Source organism: Perca flavescens, chromosome 19, assembly GCF_004354835.1.
Source record: "Perca flavescens isolate YP-PL-M2 chromosome 19, PFLA_1.0, whole genome shotgun sequence".
Lineage (NCBI taxonomy): Eukaryota > Metazoa > Chordata > Actinopteri > Perciformes > Percidae > Perca > Perca flavescens.
In genome coordinates this window covers 9,027,357-9,040,351 of record NC_041349.1, presented here as the reverse complement: position 1 = coordinate 9,040,351, position 12,995 = coordinate 9,027,357, and the positions used below count along the sequence as shown (strand labels likewise).

The 12,995-nt window shown below is 40.6% G+C and overlaps 1 protein-coding gene across 1 annotated transcript in view; it reads left to right on the top strand.

Moving 5' to 3' along the window:
* Window positions 1–4,229: 4,229 nt before the first annotated feature.
* The window catches only part of ppm1ka (protein phosphatase, Mg2+/Mn2+ dependent 1Ka), a 26,547-nt gene continuing 17,781 nt past the window's right edge, over window positions 4,230–12,995 (top strand). The window contains exons 1-4 of the mRNA XM_028564266.1: window positions 4,230–4,348; window positions 7,616–7,773; window positions 9,741–9,908; window positions 11,197–11,369. Coding sequence (XP_028420067.1) covers window positions 7,663–7,773; window positions 9,741–9,908; window positions 11,197–11,369 — 452 coding nt within the window. The 5' untranslated portion in view covers window positions 4,230–4,348; window positions 7,616–7,662. The remainder of the gene's footprint in view (window positions 4,349–7,615; window positions 7,774–9,740; window positions 9,909–11,196; window positions 11,370–12,995) is intronic.

Genomic DNA, 12,995 nt, shown 5'->3' with positions numbered 1-12,995 from the left:
CCTATCTGATGTTGGACCATCACTCAGAACACACACTACGTTGTTATCGTAGCCTATCCTACCCTTTATAAAGAGCCTACTGATTTGAGTAAAGCAAGACAACGTCGGCAGTATTGACTGCAAAATGTTACAGAATATTTTGTGCAATAAAATGTTTTTTTATTACATTTATATCTACATTGATGTCAAAACCTCGAGACTTTCAAACATCAAGATGTCATTTATGAATATGCATTCGTGTCTAAATGACATATAAACATATTTTCCTATTCCGTTTTGCCTGGAAACGCTTCCAACACGCTCGCGTGAAAAATAGTAAGCTCTAACCTGTTAACATGGGAGCTGAAATAAAACGGACACGCCACGCGGCTGACACCGGTTATGTGTAACCGGCCTAAAGGAAAAAGTATAGTCATTTAAAACTACTCCTAGAAGTATAATTTTTGCAAAAACTTACTCAAGTAAATGTAACGGAGTAAATGTAACTGGTTACTACCCACCTCTGTTCACATCTAACTGTCTACAGCACTAGCCTTTTCACATTATGTCTGACATGCCAGCATGTATTTCTACAATACTGATTACTTCAAATAGAATAGTAATGAAACACTTGTGAAATTTCAGATTTTGAATGTGTGTGGTCCTCCATGTTTTCCTTCTTCAAACTTGCCGGGGGCCGGGGAAGCTACGATACCCGTTAGCAGCGTTAGCAGCAGCTGTGAGTTCATCATGTGACAGAGAAAACGCGAAAGGCGAAGCAGTATGTCCTGTATGTCCCTTACTGGCTACCGTATTTCAGGATGGAGCATGAGTATGGAGCATCTGCCCCAAGTTCATGCAAATGCAAATGTAAAAATTTCAAGCCAAAAGGAATACTTGGAATTGATGTTGGAGGTAAATATTCAGGAAAAAGGACAAGTTTGTGAACGGGCAACACCGATTTTGATAATGAACAACTAAACACGTTACACACTGGACCGTTAAGGATCAAACGTTAAAGACGTTTGTCAACACCAGAGGAGCATTCATTCACTATATTAAAAATTAGAAGCATATACGTTTTTTTTGTGATTGTTGTGGGCAAAAATCCTTGATTATGCAGCACGTTTTCTTAAAAAATGCGATGGAATATGCTATATGATATTTTTGCGATGAAATTGCGGGAACTTGCAAAAACTGCGGTTTGATGAAAAAGAGAAAAAAAAGTGATTTGAAAGTGCTGTGTGTTTGAAAAAAAGCATTTTTTCTGGAGGGACTGATAATACCATAAAACACATAATCTAATTTTAGTTTTATTTTCAAAAAGGTTTCTATGTACTTCCAGTTTTTGAAGTTGAGTGGCGAGGACAGCAGCTCTCTACCCTCACTGGCGGTGAATATTTCATCCACTTCCTTTTTTACGAAACGCCGCACAAACCACTCAAGCACTCGGGAAACCCAGAAGGGGTGTGTGTGTCTGTGTGTGTGGGTCTATGTGTGTGTGTGTGTGTGTGTGTGTGTGTGTGTCAGTGTGTGTGTGTCAGTGTGTGTGTGTGTGTGTTTGTGTGTGCATGCGTGTGTGTGCATGTGTGCATGTGTGCTTGTGTGTGTGTGAGTGCGTGTGTGTTTGTGTGTGTGTGCATGCGTGTGTGTTTGTGTGTGTGTGTGAGTGCGTGTGTGTGTGCGTGCGTGCATGTGTGTGTGTGTGTGTGTGTGTGTGCACGTGCGTGCGTGCGTGTGTGTGTGTGTGTGTGTGTGCGTGTGTGTGTGTGTTAGTGTGAGAGTTAAATTGTTTTCTGGAAATTTCTCAGATGGGAAGTAACGTTACTTTACTTTCTCTAGCCCCTCGTCCTTCCTTCCTTCCTTCCTTCCTTCCTTTCTTCTTTACTTTCTTTCCTGTCTTTTCTTTTCCTGTCTTCTTGTTTACTTTTATATATTTTCCTTTTCCATCTTTTCTTTTCCTTATCACTTTTCATTTTCTTTTCAATCTTTCAATTATATGACATGTCATTTGTTATTTTAATCTAATTTCCTTTTTAATACTTTTCACAATTTGTGTTTTCCTTTGCAGTCCTTTCCTTCCTCTCCACTCAGATCACTACACACTTCAGTCAGTATAGACATTAATAAATGCAGTAGCAGGTTTCTGCTGGCGGGTGGAGACACACACCGACAGTCTTTCTGCTTTACTAACAGCACATGTCAAGCATCAACTTATCTATCCATATTTAAAAGCTCCTTTACTTCTTTGTCTGCACTGTTGTCATATTCGCAGCCCCAATGGGAGTTCATGTCCTACTTAGAAAACCAGTACAACATATTAACCCTGTTTTTTCTTTCCTGCTCATTTTCTTCCTTCCTCCTCGGTTTGCACACATTTCCACCCCTTCCTCGTAACACTTTTCCTCTGGTTTCTCTGTAGTGGAGTTATGTTGTTGATGGAGCACCGGGTTTCTTCTCTGAATTATTGAGAAACATTAAAGTCACGCTCATGTTAACAACGGAGTCTCTCTGCCATGTTTTATTCAGTCTGCTTCAGATACACTGAGCTCACACACTTCATTATTGTGCTTTTGTATTCTTTTTTTTTGGGGCATTTTTAGGCCTTTATTGAACAGGACAGCCTAGACTTGAAAGTGGAGAGAGAGGGCAGAATGAAATGCAGTGTGAACCTCTATACATGGGCACCTGCTCTACCAGGTGTGCTAACCAGGCGCCCAGTGCTTTTTTATTCTTTAAAGTCTTTTAGAGTTTGTAACATAGACAAAATCTTGAATATTATGTGCTGAACTTTTCAGGTGCAGGCAGTTATGCTAACGTTATCATCTGAATACATGACTAGCGTTAGCATGGGCTAGGTTGGAAGAAGTATTCCAAAAAAAGCTGTGTAATACAGCAGTGTAGAAATACAAATTTAAATAATTTTTCATGTAAAAACTTTCTGGTTTTTCTTTTAATTTTGGAAGTGAAGAAAGTCTCAGTTTGTGTAAGTACCATTTAGTTTTGTGTGACCTACATATCTCGTTTTACATAATATACGTCAGTTTGCTTGATCCTCGGCTTCCTAGCTAACTAGCTAGCTGGCTTAGCTCTGTTCCACAGCACATAACATCTTACCTGATGTGTTTTATCCAGCATATTTTTATCAGCCGAGAAGCGAAAGAACAAACAAGATGTCCTCTGCTCGTTTGAGTAACATTACATCCTGTTACAAAACACACATCGCATCGTAGCTTCTGCGCGACATTTTCACAACCTTCTGATTAACGGTGAGAAATAGAAAATAGGCAACGTAAAGTAATTCTGCACATTGTAATCAAAACGGTATTGTTTATTAAATGATGCCCAAAATATGTCGCCGACTAGAAATCGCTAGTATCAGCTAGCACTAGCTAACATCAACGTTAGGTAGCCGTAAGCTAATGCTAACTCTAGCTAGAAGGGTTTGTCGTGACTTTGCCTGGAACGCTACCAAGTCGTGACTTGAAGTCGTAACTTACGGGCTAAAAATTGTGTCTGGAACGCAGCATTATTACCGTGTTTTGCAGTCTTATATTTCAGCAGTTTTATGACAATCTGCGACTTTCTTGACTTTCAAAATTATCTTAATATTGACGGAAAATCAGATGTTTAATCACATCAATTAAAACGGGATCAAATAATTACTTGTCTCTCCCCGTTCACTATATATCGTACAACTTTTTCCCAAAATAGGGATGGTGATCCACCGAAAGGGGAGGGACTTCGCCTCCAGCTTTAAAAAAATACCAAAGTTACCTTTTAATGCATTAGTAAAAATAATTTAATGATATAATATAATAATAGTATAACAGTCACAGTGGACATTTTTATACTTTTAATATTTTAAACCACATTTTACTGATGATACTTAACATACTTTTACTGAAATACCTTTTAAATGCAGGACAAGAGTATTTTCACTGTGTGTATTAGTACTTTTACTGCAGTAAAGGATCTGAATTCCTCCACCACTGACTATTACTACTATTACTATAGTTACTAGAGTTTGTTTTACTTGTTTTCATTTAAAAAATGAGCAGCAAACAATATGAAAACATGACGAGAGACTTCACATTTAAATCCTTCTTCTTGATCTGGCTCGGAGCCAAAATAGACGCACCGTCTTCGGCGATGACGTCGGGACTGTGCTCGGGTTCTGATTGGACGGCTGTGACCTAGTTTTAAAGGTTTAAATGCCCACCCACCCTCAGCAGAGCCGCCCCCCCCTCCTTCGTTCTCTTCCAAGCTCCAACAGCCACAGCGCGAGGACGACTTCACGGCGGGAGCTGAAGGACACCTGTTGCCACGGAAACAGTACCAGCGGGAAAAGAAGCGCAAACAAAAGAAGGTCAGTTTTTGGGGAAAAGTATTCAGATAATTTACTCCTACAGTACAAATACTAATACCACAGCGTAAATATATATATATATATATATATATATATATATATATATATATATATATATATATATATATATATATATATATATGTTACAAGTAAAAGTCCTGTACAAAAGTATTCCTATCAAAATTGTACTGTACAGTGATTAAGTAAATGTACTTAGTTACTTTCCACAACTGCTATTATATTTGCTAACACCCTTTAGCTAGCTAGTTTATGGTGAGCTTATAATACATTTCAAGTTGCTATGATCTAGTTAGTGCCTTTCCTGTGATATATTGACTATATGTTCAATAATATATAATGATTAGAGTCGCCCAAGCAACACCTCAGAGAGGTAGTTTATTTGTTTATTTTAGGTTTAAATTAGCCTTTTATCATATTTCTTTCCTGCAGTAGGCTTTGTTTTGAGTCTTAATTTTTTCATTTGTGGATTAAGTTTCACTCCATTTAATGGTACTTTCAAAAAATGGTATAGGTGCAGTTTGGTGTCCCAAATTACCCATACAATGTCCTTTATTATAAACCTGCTAAACCACCTGTTTAACAGGTGTTTGGGTTATCATTTGGGACACTAAACTGCACGTATACCCAAAAAATGTACATATGTATATGGCGAAACAGCATAAATGCCATTGTAAAATCTGTTCCATAAAGGGCTAACCTTAGATGGATGTAGGCTAACGTAAATATTTGACTGGATACTTGAAACCCCAAATGGCGCACAGTTCAATGGAGTTGTCGCCTTTGGCCTACAAAAAAAAGAAAGCAAATGGTTTGTTGTTTACTTAAACCGGGTCAATGTGTAACCCCTTGTGCACCCAAATACTCACGTACATTGTTGTGTTTGAGTGTGTACACATTGTTCTGGATTGACACGTAAAGGTCATCACACACTGATTGCACAAAGTTGAACCTCTCTGACGAATGTTTTCTTGGCTGCAGAGTGACTTTAAATTCAGATAGAGGCCTACTAGCAGTTGGTGAAGCAATCAGTGTCATACTAGTATTGATTACAGCTTCATTTTCTTTGGCAGACCACTTTCCACTGACATTATGGCAAAAGGTAAATGGAGTATGGGTGATGGAAAGTTTATATATACTTTGAGGCTGTCTCAAACCGCCTACTTGCACACTTCAAACACTTAGTTTTAAGTATGTAGTGTAGATAACGCAAAAAGTCAGAGCACTGACCCTACTCGCACTAAACGGGCGCCATCTTGACTACAAAGCCTTGACCGGCAGCTGATTGGACGAATGCGTTGCGTGGGTCTGGCTGCTAACCGAATTTCAAAAACGACCATAATGGTCGATCTCTTATTTTACGAAAATTGTTCACCGAAAGTGTTTCTGAAAAAACATTTTAAGCGAGAAACAGGCCGTGCAGTTGCTGAATCTGTCTGTTGTTTTGATCGACAAAAGGTCATTTTAAAGGTGCTCTGCCGCACGTATTTCGTTACTTTTTGGTGATGTCTGATGTTCTACCATGGACTCCGTAAAAATGCCTTGGTTACCTTGTTTCTTGACAGTATTTTTGGAGCTGGTGTGTTTGACCTGGTTGTAATAGATAGCAGGCGACACACGGCTACTACACAGCAGGAGGTGGAGGGCTATTTATGGATCACACACACTCACACATACTCACACACACACACACACACACTCTCACACACACACACACACAAACTCACACACTCACACACACACTCAAACAATCAGACACATACACACACACTCACACTCACACACACACACACACACACACACACACACACACACACACACACACATACTCACAAACATACTCACACACACTCACACTCACACACACACACACACACACACACACACACATACTCACAAACATACTCACACACACACACACACACACACACACACACTCTTGTCTCATTTGGCCTCTTCGCCCCAGTAATGTGTCGTCTCATTTTTTTTTTAGCTTAAATCCAAGGAAATGGTGGACGTGGTTAAAATGTGGAAGAATAACAGCTGCGACAAACAACCAATGAATCCCTCAATTCCCATTGGCTACCCGCCAAAGTGGCTAACGGTATCACCGGCCGATGGCAACGTGCACCTGCATTGGTCGCGCAGTCGGGTGATAATTTCAGGCCCTGCCTTCTCACTTTGTCTCTTTCTCATCCCCAAAAAAAACTGAACCAAAAAAAACAGAACATTTGTTTGAGTTAAGGCCCAGATATACTAGCTTTTACAGTTTTTTCCAACGGCTTACACACAAAATCTTTTCATGTCACACGATTTTTGAAACCTCTCACTCAAAGTGCAAAACTACCCAGCAAATCTCCAAAACCATAAGCTATTTCTCACCCTTTCACTCATCTTTCAATTGCATAAAACACTTTACACACAATTCTCTACCTAAAACACAAAAATCTAACAGGAAGTGACTTGCTATCCATTTCTAAACACAACCAATCAAAATGCTACACTTATTTACCAGGGCACACACACACTTCTCACATTTGCAAACACATTATGTCATAACTGAACACTAACCAATCATTGCTTTAGTATAGGCCTATACATAGGTCAAAGGCAGAGGTGTCAAGTAACAAAGTACAAATACTTTGTTACCTTACTTAAGTAGAAATTTTGGGTATCTATACTTTACTGGAGTAATTATTTTACAGCATACTTTTTACTTCTACTCCTTACATTTTCACGCAATTATCTGTACTTTCTACTCCCTACATTTTAAAAATAGCCTCGTTACTCATATTTCAGTTTGGCTTGTTTCATGTGTCATCGTTCAAAAAAACACACACACACACACACAAAAACCTATCCAAATCGCTCCATCCGGAGAGAGTGAATTTGATTGTGGTTGTGTATAAACATAGCTATTCCGACACCCTATTGGTTTGTACGCGATCCATAACACCTGAGTTTTTGTTGCCTTTTTTCATCAGCATTTAAATGTTTTTCAGTGACATATTGCTGTTGTTTGGTAAATCTATCGCTGGTAAGGGGGTACAAGGCTTAAAAACCCAATTCAAAAGGGGTACATTATTGAAATAAGTTTGAGAACCACAGCCCTAGTGGATATACGTTTAATCCTCCAGGTACACGCAAAGTACGCAGGCAAGAATGTTAACAATGTCTACACGTACGCATTGTTAAAAAGCGAGTATATCTGGGCCTTTACTGGGATATTGTATTATATTTATATTTCAGAAACCCGCTGCCCAGCCAGGTGTTTCCTCCACAACTGTTCGTCCAACATGTCGTCTACAGCGCTGTTGAATCTGCTGCGATGCGGTCGCCCCACTGTCACCAGACAAGCCTTCCTCGCCGCGAGGTCCTCACCAGGAACCTGCACGGCTTCAGGCCAGGTGAATCGATTCACGTGTACATTTATTACTGGTTCATAGTCTCGCTTTGCCAGACCTTCCTCCACAGCGCTGCAGAGTGTTAAGGAAAAACTCAGGAGCAGCACAACTCATTGATGACTTACACAGGAGCATTTAAAGTGCCCATATTATGCTAATTTTCAGGTTCATTATTGTATTTTGAAGTTGTACCAGAATAGGTTTATGTGGTTTAGTTGTCAAAAAACACCATGTTTTTGATGAACTGCACATTGCTGCAGCTCCTCTTTTCACCCTGTGTGTTGAGCTCTCTGTTTTAGCTACAGAGTGAGACATCTCACTTCTGTTACATCTTTGTTGGGAGTCGCAGTACCTTGGTAAGGACTACTAGCCAGTCAGAAGTAGTCTCTCTCTCTCCCTTTCCCTCTATGTGTCTGTCTCTCTCTCTCTCTCTCTCTCTCTCTCTCTCTCTCTCTCTCTCTCACTCTCTGTCTCTCTCTCTGTCTCTCTCTCTTTCCCTCTCTGTGTCTGTCTCTCTCTCTCTCACTCTCTCTGTCTCTCTCTCTCAATCTCTCTCTCACTCTCTGTCTCACTCTCTGTCTCTCTCTCTGTCTCTCTCTCTTTCTCTCTCTCTGTCTCTCTCTCTTTCTCTCTCTCTCTCTCTCTCTGTCTCTCTCTCTCACTGTCTGTCTCACTCTCTGTCTCTCTCTGTCTCTCTCTCTCTCTCTCTCTCTCTCTGTCTGTCTGTCTCTCTCTCTCTCTCTCTGGGAAGTAGGCTAAAGTGTGGCAGATCCCACTGACCTCCAAAAGAAGAGAGTCCTGAGACATAACATCCCGTTATCACGTAGCTGCCTACGTAGACTCCTAGAATCTGTAGTTAGATAGACACACATACATGAAGAGGTTTGGTTGTTAGACACTGGCCGAATATTCGGGTCCCCTGACCTGTGAATGACCTCATGTTGTCATGTAAGCTTTTCCTTAGTCTCATCATGCCACAACTAGCCTGGTGCTCCGCCCTCCTACCTACTTCCGCTCAATTTTCATTTCCCTTCAGTGCTCCGTCTGGGTTTGCAGTATATTCTTGGGTTTTCTCCGGTCAAATCTTTACCGGTCCAATCTGCGAACTGAAAGAGTGGCTGAGAACGATGGCGTTGAGGTCATGTGCTAGTTTGAGTTGTAGTTCCGTGATGGCGAGCGGAGAAAGATGAGAGCGAAGCCATTCGGTCCGTTGTTGCAATGCTGCCGAATATACCGGTAGCATTGTTGGTGGCCATGATGTCGTGGCTCGGCCCACGGGGGTTTGGGAAAAGTTAGATTTTCCAGCTCGCTCGGTTAGCGGTGAAGGAGTTAGCTAAGGCTAACGCTAGCGATGCTAAGGCTTACGCTAAAGCTTACGCTAAAGCTTACGCTAAAGCTTACGCTAAAGCTTACGCTAAAGCTGACGTCACAACCAAACGTTAGCGATTGGTTATAGCAGGTCCAGAATGGCTCTGGACAGATCCATGTTTTTTTCGACACTTTTATCGCCTTTTTTAGACGTTTTTGTCTCTTTTTTCCGACACTTTTGGGGATTTTTTTGACACTTTTGTTGCCTTTTTTAGACCTTTTTGGCGTCTTTTTTGAAACTTTTTGTCGCCTTTTATAGACCTTTTTGTCGCCTTTTTTAGACCTTTTTTGTCTCTTTTTTGAACACTTTTGGTGCTTTTTTTGACACTTTTGTCGAATGTTTTAGACTTTTTTGGCACCTTTTTTTTTAGACCTTTTTTAGACCTTTTTTAGACCTTTTTAGGGGTAATTACAATCAGGTAGTTAAATAGAATTCCATATTTCTGATATGAAGATATTTTGAAAGAGGTTTAAATGTGGCCCGAAGACAACACAAAGGTTAAGTGGTTTTTTTTTGGCCCGAAGACAACACAAAGGTTAAGTGTTTTTTTTTTTTTTTTTTTAATTGATTGATAGCTAATTGTGTGATTGGTCTCCCTCAGGCTTCGTTTTGGGCGGTGGGCGTGCGGGGCGCCAGCGGCTCGGCTCGTTTCCACAGCGACGTAAACGTGCGGCCGGTCACCTGGGACTCGTTCGGTATCTGGGACAACAGGATAGAAGAGCCGATACTGCTGCCCTCCAGTATCAGATATGGAAAACCTATTCCTCAGGTGAGTGATGAATGGATGAACGGACGGATGAATCGGTGCGAGTGAGTAGATCTATAAATTGAGACAAGGATGGATTCTTGAAGGGATAAGTAAACGTTTAAACCTTGTGTTGTCTTGCTGTCGACCACGCAACTTTAAATGTTTCTCGGGGTCGTCACAATAGCAGGTTTTTTTTACACTTTTCTGTCACTTTTTGTCACTTTTTCCAAGTTTTTTGTCACTTTTTGTCACATTTTTCCAAGTTTTTGTCACTTTTTTCCAAGTTTTTGTCACTTTTTTCAAGTTTTTTGTCACTTTTTTGGCGTCGTCACTATAGCAGTTTTTTTTTTTACACTTTTTTCCAAGTTTTCTGTCACTTTTTTGGGGGTTGTCACTATAGTGTTTTTTTTGGTCGCTTTTTCCAAGTTTTTTGTCACTTTTTTGGGGGTCGTCACTATAGCATTTTTTTTTTAATACTTTTTTTGCTTTTACGACTTTTCTGTCACTTTTTTCCAAGTTTTTGTCACTTTTTTCCAAGTTTTTGTCACTTTTTCCAAGTTTTTGTCACTTTTTTTCTGTCCATCCCTCCTTTCCTGTCTATCCACTGTCACTATCAAATAAAGGGAAAAGCCCCCAAAAAATTATCTTAAAAAAAAAAAATAATAATCTTTATTTGGTACTGAGTGATCCTCACAAAAATTACACTATAATCATTTTAATTTCAATATTTTTCAATGCAAATAATGAGACAAAAATGATCATTCCCTCCGATTTCGTGAATCAAATCGCAATCGCAGTATCAGTCAAAATAATCGCAAAATTAGATATTTTCCTCATATCGTGACAACATCGATGACGACAAATAAGTTATTAATGACTGGGCGATAAATGGAGCAATGGATGAATGTGTTGATCATATTGATCATGACTTTTTCTAAGTTTTCTGTCACTTTTTGTGACTATTTTCCAAGTTTTTGTCACTTTTTTCAAGTTTTTTGTCACTTTTTTTGTGGGTTGTCACTATAGGTTTTTTTTTTTTTTACACTTCTTTTCCAAGTTTTTTGTCACTTTTTTCAAGTTTTTTGTCACTTTCTTGGGGTCGTCAGTTTTTGTCCCAGGTTTGAAACCGACCTGCGGCCCTTTTCTGCGTGTCTTCCTCTCTCTCTATCCCTAAATGGACAAACACATTGATAAAGACAGATAAGTTAAGAATGAGTGGATGAGCGGGTGATATATGGATGAATGAATGAATACGTTCGTGAATAGCTGAATACATAGATGGATGACTCTGGTGAATCGACCCTCTCAGGTGAGTCTATCCCGGGTCGGCAGCGCGTCAGTTTTGGGTCTCAGGAAGCAGAACGAGGACCGTCTCCGCGTCGCCCGTATCCATGACAACCTGCTATACTTCGCCGTGTTCGACGGCCACGGCGGCCCGCACGCCGCCGACTACTGCTACACCTTCATGGAGAAGTTCATCAGGTTGGATGTTGTTGTTACAGGGGGAAATGCACCAAACCCAGATTTTTGGGGTTAAGCCGACTAACGGAACCCACTGGTTAAGGTTCTGCCGAACCCGAAATCAAATACCGAATCGTAGGGGACCTGTGACTCTGTGACTGTCCTTCCTTTGCCGAATACCGAATCCTCCTCCCATCCTCAGTCCATGAACACAGTAAACACATTAATGAAGTAAACAGTGACTGTCCTTCCTTTGTGTGGATAGTAGTATGTGATATTATTTCTATCTTTGTTGTCTGTCTGGCTCAGTTTAAACTCTTTGTGAAACATGAACAAACGGAAACAATGAATGCCACAGAACTTTCTTTTATTATGCAGTTTGACAGTCAGTTATAACGGAAAAAGAACATAAATTAACTACTTTAACGTAGATTTTCTTTAGGGCTTTATTACGTGGTATCGGATCGGTGCATAAACTCCAGTACTTCCCGATACCAGCGTTTTAGGCAGTATCGGAGCTGATACCGATACTGGTATCGGAATCGGACCATCTCTAGTTTAGGGTCCTCGCCACCACCAGACAAATCGGCATTACTAATTGAACATGTAGCTGGACTTGAATGACCTTCTTTAGACTGAAAGTACTGCCAAACTACTTGTTCTGCTCACCAGTTCCATGTCCACTTTCTCACAGCCTGCTGCGTTGAACGCTCCACCTACGTAAACACCTTCCCGCATAGGCACCGATACCGTGGGTGCTCCGGAGCTCAAGCACCCTCCCTTGTGATTGCCCTAATGTTTCCCAGCCTTGTCACCTGTGTTGTGTTTCCTCGTTAGTCTGTGTATTTAGTCTTGTGTTTCCCCTTGTCCTTTGTCAGATCATTGTACTGTGTTTCGGTTTGGATTTTGTGTGTCTTGTAGCCAGCTTTGTATCCCAGTGTGTTTTTTCTCCAGTTTGTCTTCCCGGTTCGTGTTAGAGTGTCTGTTTTACTGTTTTTTTTGGATTCGCATTTTTGCCTGCTTGTTTCCTGGACTCTTTTGTTTTTTGTGCTTCTTTTTGAGTTTATTAAATCATCAAAATTAACCTCAGTTTCCGCCTCTGCGTTTTGGGTCCGCAATTCTCCAGCCATCCATAACAGCTAAGTGGAGCGTCTGTCACAGTGTGATTGATTACGTCGGTGGCATTGATTCTTAATTTCCCACAAAGCTGATCGCAGTAGTAGTAGTCTGTATCTGTGAGAAGAGTTGAAAGATATCCTACTTTACTCTTTACGGCTTTATTATGGCGTGTGTGTTCGTGTCGGCCGCTGTCCATTTCCTAAGGTTCTGAAATGCAAACATTTTTTTACTACTTTTTTTTTTTTTTTTTAAAGCTAACCTGACTCCGCCAGATGGATTGCTTCGCATTTGCTCGGCATATCCATCTGGGAACTTTCCGTTGGGGAACTTTTGGGAAGGGGCGGAAATCCTGGTTAGCTGATTGGATAAACCATCTGTTTATCACCTCCTATAGTTGGTGATAGACGGGCCAAATCAACCAATCAGATCCATGAAGCGTATGAAAATACAACCACAAGCCCGCCCCTGCTGCTGCAGGCAAAACATAGCTCGTTAGCTCAGCATGCAAGCAACATGTCGGTAAAGGAG